Genomic DNA, 13,679 nt, shown 5'->3' on the forward strand with positions numbered 1-13,679 from the left:
TTGACTCATTTCTTTAATATGAAGCACTACTGTTTTGATTTTAGAATTGAATGTGTTATTCACAGAGAAAGACAATTATTTTGTCCACACCAGAAAATTCATTCCTAAAACTGCATTTACACAAACGCCATTACACAATGTTTAGACCACAAAAACAGTCGTGATAAAGCCGAATTGATCTCTCTCTTGTAAGCCGTCCTTGCGTATAATTGACTCTTCCCTGTCATTGGCTCTCCAATCCTCTCTAAGCTGATATAGAGATCATATACTTGGAATATTTAGTGGTTACCAAATGTAATCGAGGATCAGTAGCTTTCTATTTCGTATGAACAATATATTATATGGAATTTATTGAGTTAATACATATTAAAAAGCTACTATACAATATATCTCCATGTAACATTTGATTTACTATCGACAAAGAAGTTGAGATATTTTTCGTAATCCGATAAGAAAATAAAATTTTAAACACTATATACAGTAATGTATATATCATCACAAGAAAAACATGTAAAATCGCAGTTATATCCACAAATGAAAAGTTTAAGAGAATGTATTTGGCACAAATGGGCCAGCTCGACCGAAGTGATACCACGGCCTCGCAGAAAACCGACGTGAAACAACGCTTTCATTGTCTTTCGGTGTGTGAGTGAGGTTACCGGAGGCCCAATTATTCCACCTTCCCAATCTGCCTAATTCTCGATTCCCCAAAAGGCCGGCAACGCACTTGTAACGCTTCTTGTGTTTTGGATTTCCATGGTGGCGGCGATTGCTTATCATCCGTCTGCTCATTTGCTGGTCTATATACCTGCTACTCGTTGCTTAAGTAACTGTTATTCGTTATCCAGGTAACTGTTATTCGTTATCCAGGTAACTGTTATTCGTTACCCAGGTAACTGTTATTCGTTACCTAGGTAACTGTTACTCGTTACCTAGGCAGTAGTTATTTAGGAATAACTCCCAGTTTACGGCAATGGTTGTTGTTTCTAAACAACTTGTACTTTAACACAGTTTTTTATAGTCTCCCTGCTGTTAAGGCGGGAATAAATTTTTAACGCGAACATTTACTTTTGTAATATGTCGTAATACTGGTTTAAGGGTATGTCCATGTAATTTTGTCCTTTAATCGGCTTCGTTATATTGTTAGCTGGATAAGGTTTGTAAGAATGGGTGCAATTTAAAGTATTTTAGGTATGTGAGTAAAAATGTAGTTAGCAATAATGTTAATTGCAACTCAAATTGTGCACATAAGCAGATAGCGAACCTCAAATACAGATTTTTTCTAAGGATAGGAAATCCTTCAATGACTTCTACCGCCTTGGGCGAGGTGAGAGGAGTCTCAGACTCTCTCTTACTGACTAAAAACCACCCCGTTCTTACTCCTGCTTTTCGAGCCGGAGCCCCGGTAAATCCGCTAGGTAGTCCGCAACTCCGGATATTCATTATTTTCTTGAATATTGTTTTGGTAAATAAGACACACGCTTAAGCCTATATTGATCAAACTTAGTAGCCTTACTTGATGGAAATTTCTCTAACCAAATAGATACACACAAAAAATATACACCAAATTGACATATTCATAAATCTCCACTATCATCAAAATATACCGTATCACGCTCGAACTAAAGCGGGTTTTTATTAAAAATCGTGGTTTTACCAAACGAAAGGATCTCAATGCGGTTTGTACGTAAGGCAATGTTAGATAAGGCGGTGAATTGATCCGGGATTTTGGATCGGGATTGGAGGATCGGAATCGAGTCGATGGTTCGAGAAATTCACTCCACACTCTTCACTGAACGTTGTTAAGCTTTCAAATTGTTCCTCCAATTGTCAAGCTTAGCTATGTATTAAGTGTTCTCAAAGTATTTACGGATTCTCTAAAGTATTCCGTATTAATACGTCATTTGAATTCTAAGTTGGAAGAAGGATTTTTTGCCAATTGTTTTAAATTAAGTCCTCAATCGGAAAATCTTTTTAAGTAATTAATTTGTTGAGTGTATTGGATTAATACTTTATTTGAGGGAATAGAATTGGATTGATTGGATACAAATTGTATAATTAGGTAGTTGGTTATATTATACGACAGTTGTTAAGTCAATAACGCGACATCCTGCTTGAGCGATCTAGACGCGAAGATGATGCGGTGCGGTGCGGCGCGAACGCGATCCATTGACTTGATATTTTTACGTGAACTAGACGCGATGTCGTCACGTGTTTGTTTATAATGTCGGAAACAGCAACAAATCGATTCACATGCACGTAGAACATAGACACCGCGTCGCACCGCATCACACCGCATTGGTTGAATTCGTGTGGTACCACACCGTTTCATGTTCGCTTCTAGATCGCTCACGCAGGACGTCGCGTAATAAAACGTATGTACATAATAAATCGGACCACAGGTTGATGAGTGCTACAAAGGAGCGTTGGAGTACACGCGATTACCGCTAATAGTATGCTGAATGCTCAGTTAATGTAATAAATTAAGGTAAAATGCACGAACAAGCATAAATGCATTACTAGTATATTGTTCTACCGTACAAAAAAAGTAATATAAGAGTAAAATGCAACCTGTAGATCAAAACTATCTTTAAACTTTTATACTTAGCTCTAGATCTCTAAATAAATATTAAAAAAGTTTTCAGATTATGGCAAATTAAATGAATTACATGTTTAGAAATTTAATAATACCTAAATAAAATTACTTATAATTTATTAAAGAAACTTTGTAGACTTTTGATTTCGTTTTAATATCGTAATCTTAATGGAAACTAAAAAGAAAAGTCATCATCTCAAGTTATTAAGATGGAGTCGAAGAACTAAAGTAAATGCGTATTGCATTTCGGTTACTTTAGCTTAGCTTACTTTAGCTTAGCTTAGCTTAGCTTATTTTAGCTTAGCTATAGCTACTATTTTGGTATATGTATGTTGCCGTACCATCGCTTTCACCACCCATGTAAACCACAAAAACGACACACTGCTCGTTTGTCACCTTTTCCAGAAAAAAAAACACATGACGAAAAGTAAAAAAGCGGTTTTCAACGACCCTATCCCTGTTTCTGTTTGTCAATACTATAATCGTGATAGAGCTGTTAGATCGTATTTATCACTTTAATATTTTCTATAACATCTTATTAGAATGAGGTATTAGAATTGTTGATCACTAGATGACTAGGTGTATAAAACACCTCAAAAATGCTGTATATTTTTTGCATATTACTTACACACTTGAGTTAGACATTAACTCAAGTCATTCTGAATAAATCCATTTATAATTAAAAAATAATGGATTTTACTATTAAATAATCCATTTATAAAAGTAATTGTATTAAAAAAATCGTCTTCAAAAATTCCTCAATTTCCAGTGCACATAGCCAGATACAATCATAAGCGGCCACAGCGATAGCCGTAACAACTATTTATTTGTTTCCGCGGCACTTTGCATGAATATAACCTCTAATATCCAGGTAACACGTGAACATTTCCCGTGAAAGACCATTACCAAAGCAATTCTATGAACGTAGAAGTATAATGCTTATTCTAAAAGTAAGCAATTGCTAGTTTCAGGTTCCTTGTCGCTCGAATTAGTTTAGTTTGTAGTTCAGTTGTAAGTTTCGAATGGATTTTTATAATGTAATTGAACCACAATCTTCCATCACTTGGCGTTTGTTATGTAGGACCAAGGAAAATTGCATGGCATGTGGTATAAGCCAGTAGCCGGTTCCCACGCCCGTGTGTTTGTTGCTGGTCTTTTGAGGGTTAAGATTTAGAGGATTGTTGGGCAATCTGGAATTTGTAAGATTGGAGGTAATTGGGCCTGTGGTAACCTAACTTACACGACGAAAACAATGTAAGCGTTGTTTCACGTCGGTTTTCTGGGAGGCCGCGGTATCACTCCGGTCGAGCCGGCCTATTCATGCCGAAGCATGGCTCTCTCGCATTTCATTTAGCTTTCATACAACTTTTTATAAACAATTACTGTTTAAGATATTCTGTAGCATTTATTTTCCTTCTTCCACCGGTTGATTATCTTCGTCAAAGACTTTATGACTTTTCACTTGAAGCATACCGTATGTGATAAGAACACTTACCTACTTATTGTTATCTAACCAAAGTAAATAAAAATAAACTAATTCCTATTTCAATGTCTCTAAACTTCAAAAAATTCATTCATAAATAAATAAAGAAAATAGTAGGGGGAAATGTCCTACGGATGCTAGTCTAGGCACGTAGTTCCCTAGGGGTGGTCCCCAAGGGCCGGAATCACGGGACCTGTTCATTTAGAAACTTCTCAGTTCCTTCGTAATTGTTTCTGATGCCGATTGAATTTGTATTCTGTAATTGATAGTGATTTTGATGTCTTTTGTTTATTTGGGTATTCAAGATAGTTGAATGTTGAGTTGATCTGTCTTTTGCCTATCTAGTCGATCCACAAAAAAATAAAAAAACGCACTGGATTTTAAACCTAAAGCAAAAATACAACTGTCGATTTGACTCTAACTAAAAATCACGGTTAACTCACGTAAAGTAATGGAGAAAAGCTCTTGTTTAAGTCATAAAGGGAATCTTCATCATGCGCAGTGTGGGCTGACGTCGCGCAGGCTATAATTTCAATATAGACTTATAATTAGGTTTCCTCACGATGTTACCCTTTACCGTTAGTCAGTGGTGTCTAAATAATCTTAGAAAATACATATAATTCTGAAAAATCTCATTGGTATTTTGCCGTTGGTTTCTAACCCGCACTCTCATCGATGAGAAGTGGGTGGCTTAAACCTCCGGACAACCAAGATCTCACAACAGTAGTATATATGAACCTTTGTAGTTTTTACATAACTTTTTAAAAATACGACTAAAAGAAAATACGTAGAAAAATCGTACCGTGAAAAGTGAAGGGTTTACATTAAGTTCTCATAAAATATTAAAGTTCGATATTACGACTCTTTTATCTCCATTCTACGAGTAATGTAAGATATTTCGAAAATAGATATCATAAAAATGTTATTATCATTTCTTCGAGTCTCCAATAAAATATTACGTACCTAATAAAATGGGTGAACTAAAATAACAGATATTCTAAATCGGAGGAAAAGAGCAACAAATTATTTTAGGCTTTACCTCATTTGTAATAGAGTTTTATTTATGAAATAGGAGATATGCCGCAGGTAATAGGTAAATGGCATAATTGCTAAGATTAACATTGACAGACCTATTATGGTAATGCCATTTCAATGTCTTTTTCTTTTTGAAGGGGAAAAATCATCCAAATGTTTCTCCCGCTTTGGGTGAGGCGAGAGGGAGTATCAGACTCTTACTGAGTAAAAACCACCCTGTTCCTACTGCTTTTCGAGCTGGAGCCCCGGTAACACGCTAGGCAGTGCGCCGCTCCGGGTCCGTTCCGGTGCCCTGTGGGAACAACAAAGTAAAATACGATACAATACTTCTAGTCTCTCTTATTCTCCTCAGGTGAGAAGACTTCACGAGAAAAATCGTCAAAAAATCCCTCTTAACACATTAAACGCCGTGGGGGTCACCGGTGACCGACGTTAGCGGAGGATTTGCCTTCAACAAGTTTGTATTGGCAATCAAAGACTTAAGAGAAGATCCATAGTTTTGCAACAAATTGTCATGAGATTTTGGTTATTATACAAATTATCTCCAAGCGTTCGTCAATCAAATACAAAAGTTAGTTATTCAAATCAACTGCCGTTTAAGTTATTCGACAACTGGAATTATTCGGAAATATCTTGCAGTTGCAAAATAGCTTCGTATATGATTATGCCAGATCAAACAAGACACTACTATGAATATTCTATCATTCGCTACATGGAACTAGATATAGTATTGGAACTAGGATATAGTATTGATTCCATCACACACCTGCCTAAGCTGGGAGCTTCCCTAATCTCATTATACGTTCCTGCTTTAATTTAAGTGAATTAATATTAATAGTGTTTGATAGATTAGCTTAGGGTTGTGTTTTGTAATTTGTTTTAAATAATTAAGCTTTTTTTACACCTAGAGATGATTGAGTATGTTAATGTCTAGGTGGTAGATAGTTTATAACTAAATAATAGGCGGTCTGACCAAAAAAGTTAACCTGACCAATAAATATAACTTTCGTGACACATACTAAATTAATTATTATGCTAGAGGCTCATATTCATGAGCAGCATACCGCGACACGCTAGCATGGCTTGAAACTAGTCGAGTTCTTCGTTCAATACTTACGTGAGTAAGCCGAAAAACATAATAATTAATACATAATAATACGTACATATTATTTATAATCCTCTAAAATTCCATTTTTAAATACTACTTACAAAATACAAAATAAAATAATATTTAAAAATATAATAAAAAATTGGAGCCGACTAGTAGCGCGACACGCTAGCATGGCTTGAAACTACCGGTCGAGTTAGGGCTCATCAAAAAACAGAAACCTCCTTACAATACGTGCCGTTTCGATGCTTTCTGCATCAGGCCCTTGATCCATCCGCCCAACCCCAGCCTCCTAAGGTGTTTATCGATGCTGTTAATTAAAAAGCTATGTTTGTCCAACAGTTTCACCAACGGTGATAGTGCCAAACCAGTTGCTGGGCGCGCCGCTCGGCACTGACGTTATACTTGAGTGCACCGTGGAGGCGTATCCCAATACTATCAACTATTGGCTCAAGAACAGAGGAGAGATGTTACTTGACGGGTGAGTAGAAATAAATTCAATGAGAAAACTTCATGATTTACGTTTCGGAATAGGTAAATAACGGTAATGAAGAAGATTGGGCTTAAAATTATCCATTTTATAACTGGAACTAAAACTCTTGTGTAGAAGTAATATTCACCAGTTAACTACACTGCAAGGTTGGCGCGGTGGCTGGACAACCGGCTGTCAGGCAATATGAAGCGGGATCAATTCTTTAACTCTTTGTCTCTTTCAACTCACAAATTGTTCTTCCGGGTCTAAGTGTCACGTGTAGCAGAAATTGTGTTTGTAAACGCACCCTTGACACAGGCGAAAATCCTAGTGTGGGGAAAACTTAAAAAATTGGACGATAAAAGATTTGTTGCTTATTATAATGCTTAAAATTTAAGTGGTAATTTAGATGGAATGAAATATGATGTCTACTTGTGTATCTTACACTAATTTACGTATGAAGTAAAAACAGAAACAGCTCAGTTAAAATACAGAATTATGCCATCGTTTCGTATTCTGTCATTGCATATTTTCGCAGTATTTCAGTCATTTTAAAACATGGCCGTCGCTGTAACGATTAAAAAGGTATAAATAGTTGGATAATATACCCATGAATTTTGAGTAGCATTGCATGAATGTGCTAGGGTAAAATCTAATTTATGGAGCTTCGAATTTTTCGTGGAAGCTAGTGAATTTAGGTATTTTCTGATTATGTCGATAAGGTCGTAATTAGAACTTTTATGGCACCGTAGTTTGTAGTTAAATCATAATTATGTTGTTTAATTGAGTTTGTAAATAATGATGTATTAAAATTGAAACTTTATTCAAAATGCAAAACCAGTACATTATCACGTTCATAAGCGAAACGAATAAGTATACAAGGGACGAGTATTTTGCTAATAAATACTTTGTATTATTTCAATAACCCTATTTATTGATAGAAGTTAGAACTCCCTAAAATAAGAACCCAATAATATTATTCTGAACGTAAGAATTTAATCAGACAGTAGTACTTATATCTCCTATAAAAAACAGTACTGACAAAACAATCCCAAAAGAGAGCATTATTTGAATTATTTCCTTACAAAGTCAATTGGTTCCCAAAAAATCCTATTGAGATCACGAATTCACAATGATCCGTTTTCTTGGTAAACCCTTTATCAGTTCAATTGTTCGTCAATGAGAACTCGCACAGTTTGTGGTATTCACATACTTATCATAACAAGAGGAACCACTTCAGTGCACAACGTGAACTTAAAGTACCAATAAGTAGCAATTGTGGCCATGAGAACAGCGATTTTGCAATGACACTTATAAGAATTATAACCACAGCCTTGTTAGTCAGGCTACCTGTTAAATGTTTAGTTATTAAAATGATACTTTAATGAGACGCGGCGACGTCACGCAGCCTATTCTGTCGACGACGTCGCCGCGTCAGCGCACGCTGCTCATGATGAAGAGTCCCTCTGTAACTCGAAATCAGTAGAGCTTTTCTCCATTAATTTTCGTGAATAAACTGAGATATTTTTTTAGTTAATTTAGTATGTCTCACAAACGATAGTTATTATAAAAATAGTCTGGCGTATAATTATAAAACTAATTTCTAAATCGCCATTTTCAAAGCCCCAACATAAGGGTTAGATGTTCACATGTATTGTACTGAACCTCGTAATAAAGAGTTCATATAGTGAATGATTGATTCCACTGTTCAGTACAACAATGCTGGCACGATCACCATGATTTGTGAAACCATTGTTGGAAACCACTTGTAACGGTCAAGAGGAACCAATGGATAGGTTTTTTTTTATTAGCATTCTCTTTTTATGAATATCGGCAAAGAAGGTATGGCCTTTAATGATTGTGGAATGTAGTTCATTTATCATAATTTTGCGTTGATTTTTTGTTTTCTTTTTTTTTTGAGTAGTGGCTTTTTACTCGACTGTAGAAAGGGTATTTGTAGTAGGGCTTATGTAGTCCTTAAATGAAGGGGAATAATTAAGGGGAAGAAATGGAATTGATATTTCTTTGTGTCGAGTTTGATTAGTTGTTTTTTATATCTGGAAAATGAAAATGATTATCTAGCGACGATTTTAGTCAGTAAAAAGTTTAGAGTTTGATACTAATTATAATGGGATATAAACCAAGTGTGAAACTAAGGGCTTAGATAAGAGGTTCTTTCAGGAAAGGCCAGTTAAATGTAAAAAGACTTTTAGTTACTTCCCTGTTCGGAGATCTAATTTATATATATTATTGTTGTAGGTTTCAACTGCAACAAACACTAAGTCTCAAGTTTATTATATCCTAATTGTTTGCTGTCCATTGTTAAGTGATAATGAGATAAATAAATGAATATTCTTGTTTGTCCTAGGCCAAAGTACGTGATTGGCGAGGAGCGGTCTTCCTATAGGGTGATGATGAAGCTCACCATCAGACATTTTTCAAAAAACGACATCGGTACTTACAACTGTGTTAGTACCAACTCCTTAGGAAAGAGTGAGGGCACTCTTAGACTTTATGGTGAGTTCAGTATTGTGACCTTTAATGATTTGTTTTTGTCAAGACATTATGTAGTTTATGTCTGATATCTTAAAGTTTAATGTCATTTACACATTATGATACTTTAAGGTCTATGAATATTTTAAAACGTGAGAGATAATGAGAAAAAATAGAGTGCGTAAAAGTACCGAGACCCAAAAAATTTTAGTCTGAGGTGGTCTTAAAAAAAACTCAAAGTTGGAACTTTCTCTTTCAATATATTGCCCTAAAATTACAATAAGCAAAATCCGACCTAAAATAGATAAGCTAAGTAATATTTTCTTCAGCACACAAAACCCCAAGGGATGCTAAAAATCATATATTTTTTTCAGAAATAAAACTGTATCCTAGTTCCCAATCGTCGGCCGAAGTTAACATAGGAGGTAAGTAAATAAGATTTAAATCCTCAGGGTATGTACCGATATGAATAAATATATGAGTAATATAAGTGTAGGGATATTGAAATACATAGATATATGGATCATAATCGTCTTGGGAATACTTCTGAAAGGCGGCAGCCCTTAAACAAAAACGATATGCCATAGAAATGTAGCGATTTCGAAGATATATATTTTTGTAGATTTGTTTTTTTTTGCTGGGTGTAAGAGTAGTGAAATATTCATGGTGCTATTTAAATAATTTTATTGCTGTGTATGTTATCTGAGTAACTTGCTGGTTGAATGATCTAAAGTATTATTACCCTCTTTGAGCTCATGGGGTCAATTCCTGGACCTGTGTATATATGAAATTATCAATAACACATAATTAGCGCAGTTGCCGTGTGGCCGATTTCTGCGCAACGTATCACAAACATGTGGGTTCGATTCTAACACAGAACTATACTTTGTGTGATCTAAAAATAGTTGTACAGGTTAGGCAGGGTATTCTATTTACATTATTTCATAAACTCTTGGTCCTTCCCTTGTCATATACTTCTTTTTTATGTACAGGGTTTGGATGTAATGTAAAGTTATGTGTTTTTAAGCGGACTTATGTGTTCCTTATCCAAAATATGCATGATTTTAAGCACAACCACCACACAAAAGAGAATCCTAGTTTAAAAATAAATACTTTTACGCTTTTCTAAATCTTTAACTTTTATCCCACAGGTCTAACAGAAGGTGCTGTGAAACAAAATTCCCAATATAACAGTTCAACGACCTTTCAACAGACGATCACCATAATTGCTCTACTAACATTATTACAACTATATTAGAAGCTATTGTTATGTGATAATTTAATGTAAATATGTACATATATTCGACACGGTCATTAAACATGTAAGCGTTATAATTTTAGAATAATAATTGGTACCTAGTGTTTTGTTTGAACTGAAACTCTGATTATATTGTGTTTTGTAATAAGATTTTGTGTTTAGCAACCTGGTTAGTGTTTTTAGTTATATTGTTTTTACTATTTTTTCGTGTATTTTACCAAATTACTTATGTGTATATAGGGTGTAAACGACACGTACCAAACGCCACAAATAAGGGATAGTGAGAAATTAGGATTGTTTTCAAAAAAGTTAAGAATATCAATGTTTATTTGATGTAATAATAGTTGAAATAAACTACTTAATGCTTAGGGATTAAAATTTAAACAAATATGGGGTTTCAGGAGCGTTTCGTTTACACCTGTATCTATACGTTAAAATATTTGGTTTGTTTTTCTTAGAAGGTACGGTTTTTGTATATTATGACAATAAAATGTCGTATCATAAAATATACATATCGACCTAAATAAACCCTTAAAAATCTGTAACTGAAACTAGACTAATGATTTGTATGAAAAATTGTTTGAACTGGAAAACTTGTATTTTTTTTACAATTTTTGTTGTACCTATTTCTTTTTTGTCTAAAGTAAATAACAGCGAACCCATTTAAAGTTTTCATAATTAAAATTATTTTTGGCTATTTTTGTTTACGACCTGTATCCAAATGTTTTAGATGTTTAAAATAGAATTCTATATCCTACAAAATAAGAATTATTGTTCCCTATTCCATAACTATTGTAAACAGTTCCCCAAATAAACATTTTAGAAGAAAAAGAAAAATGTATTTTCCTTTTTCCTTTATGCATTACTGCATAATAAACAGAATGTAAAAAAGAATAATGGAATAATTTTAAGCAAAGGGCAACATTTTTTTTAAGAAACATATTTATTTTCTTTATTGGCAAAACATAAAATTTAATTTTGCCGTCAATTTGCCGCCAATTTTTTGTCGATGACGCTGTCAAATTTGACAGTGACGTTTATTTGTTGACAAGGAAACAGATAATAAATAAATAAAGCTGAGAACAGACATTCCACTTCGTTTAACAATCTGTCCTTTCAACTAATGAAAATCTTGAAGGACCTCATTTTATGACAGTTCCTAAATTATATGGCTTAAAGGTGCTGTTAAATTGAGCTACAAAAAGCAGATGACGTTTTCCCTTGCTCATTACATCGGCTGGTAATATAACCTTGGATTGGTGCGATCCGTAAATTGTTGTTTCGGGTCTGGATGTCACGTGCATATGAACTTGTATACGCACATGAAAAAATCCTAGAGTGTGACTAGACTGCCTCGTTGGTCGAGTGGTCGCAAGTGCGACTGCCGATCGAGGGGTCTCGGGTTCGATTCCCGGGTCGCGCAAAGTGCTACTGGGCTTTTTTTCGAATTTTCGAAAAATTTTTCGGTGGTAGCACGGAGACTGGAATGGTGTCCAGTATATGGCAATAGGCTCACCCCCTATTACATGGGACCTATAAAAAACAAATGGTGAAAAGTGGGTGTACATTGTATAGCGGCATTAAGTGCCGTAATGTGCACCTCTGCCTACCCCTTCGGGGGTAAAAGGCGTTATGTTGTGTGTGTTTGTGTATATTTATTATAATACTTATCCAGTATTCCATGATACAAGGTTATCAAACTCCATAATTAATCTCATTTAAATAAGTATATTACCTTTAATTTACTTTACAAATATAGTAATACTTTTTCCAATAATAAAATATTTGGTTCAAATATAGGACATATTTTCCTAACAATAAACTGTTTGACTTACTCCCGATCGTCTGTAAATTGATAGAATTTTATTAAATCCAATAAAGCGACGGTTTAACTTGCTGAAGTTATTGAAGCCTTGTGGAGTAAATGAAATCCTGTGTTTATTTCTTCATAGAAAATTTGTTATAAGGTTAATAACTGTACGTTAATCTGGATATAGGTAAGCAGGTCCTTTTACAATTATTAAAAAGAAAATCAATCAAACACGGAATTGGGAAATCCTTCCTAAAATCCACAGCCTATTATAAAAACATTACATATTTCCGCAATTAAAATTAAATCTATAAACGCTAACGACACGACAGTTAAAATCTGTAACAAAAACATAAAAAACAAAACCCCAAGCACATAAGCTACCAATACAAATCAATTATCATTTTTCCAAAAAAGAAAAAATACAGGCAGCAAAAATACAAAATACACATAACAAAAAAAATTACCATTACATCGCCATCAGTAATAGAAACGGTTCGTTATAAAATTTTCACCGAACGAGTAAACAGTACCCTACTAATACACACGTAGCAATAATTTATTGGAACACCCTGTTCGAGGAAACCCGTTGGGAAAATAATGGTTTAGGGTGCGACCCTACAATGTAGCCAGTTCCACCGATTACCAAATCAAACAAGTCCATTTTGAGCCCTATTGGTTGACAAAGCTGATCTCTTTAAGATATTTCAAGTGGTTCAATTGAGATCTTTCACATGTTGTATCGTAATAGTGAGGAAAAAACCTAGGAGTTTGTAAGCTTGAAAGTGACAAAGTTATCTAGTTTCTAGCCCCCATATAAAAGAGTATTCTTTTGTGTGAGAAGAAGATTAATTATCATGCTAGAGTGCAAAATACATCTCGTAAAGCACAAGTGGAAACGGAGCGGTTCTTAGTCAGTAAAAGTCTGACACTCGCTCTCGTCTTGCCCAAAGCGGGAGAAATCATTAGATGATTCAAAAAGCGAAGTAAATACTTGGTATTATGCGTACTTTGATTTAAACACTATATTAAAATTAATTATAATTTATATTAAAGTAAAAAAAAAATCAAATCCGATCCTGCTATAAATGCTGACACCTACTGCGATAACACGTAAGAAATTGTTACGATACACTCAGCTCATAGTTACTAAGCTAACTGTCCCATCAAGTATATGGCGTGATAAACCAATATCGATAGCCATCAATCGATTTAACTTTATTATAACTCGATTTTAGTACTCGTTGTCAGAAGCAGTAGTAAATTGGACACAATGACAGACTGCTTTATCACTTGAGATAATTTTTAAGTGCCCATCTCAGGATTATGAGCCTCAAGGAGTTTGTGAAGCCTAAACCCGTTTTGGTTATAAAAGTTTCATAACAAAATAAGTTACGATTTTTTTAAGACTACATAATCTGAGT

General features: G+C 34.5%; 1 protein-coding gene across 1 annotated transcript in view; it reads left to right on the forward strand.

Annotated features, from left to right (window-relative positions):
- Positions 1-11,282, forward strand: part of LOC118274322 (neurotrimin) — a 137,706-nt gene extending 126,424 nt beyond the window's left edge. The window contains exons 7-10 of the mRNA XM_050705066.1: positions 6,565-6,703; positions 9,063-9,211; positions 9,562-9,612; positions 10,339-11,282. Coding sequence (XP_050561023.1) covers positions 6,565-6,703; positions 9,063-9,211; positions 9,562-9,612; positions 10,339-10,445 — 446 coding nt within the window. The 3' untranslated portion in view covers positions 10,446-11,282. The remainder of the gene's footprint in view (positions 1-6,564; positions 6,704-9,062; positions 9,212-9,561; positions 9,613-10,338) is intronic.
- Positions 11,283-13,679: the final 2,397 nt, after the last annotated feature.

The sequence above is a fragment of the Spodoptera frugiperda genome, chromosome 3 (genome assembly GCF_023101765.2).
Source record: "Spodoptera frugiperda isolate SF20-4 chromosome 3, AGI-APGP_CSIRO_Sfru_2.0, whole genome shotgun sequence".
In the NCBI taxonomy this organism is placed as follows: Eukaryota; Metazoa; Arthropoda; class Insecta; order Lepidoptera; family Noctuidae; genus Spodoptera; species Spodoptera frugiperda.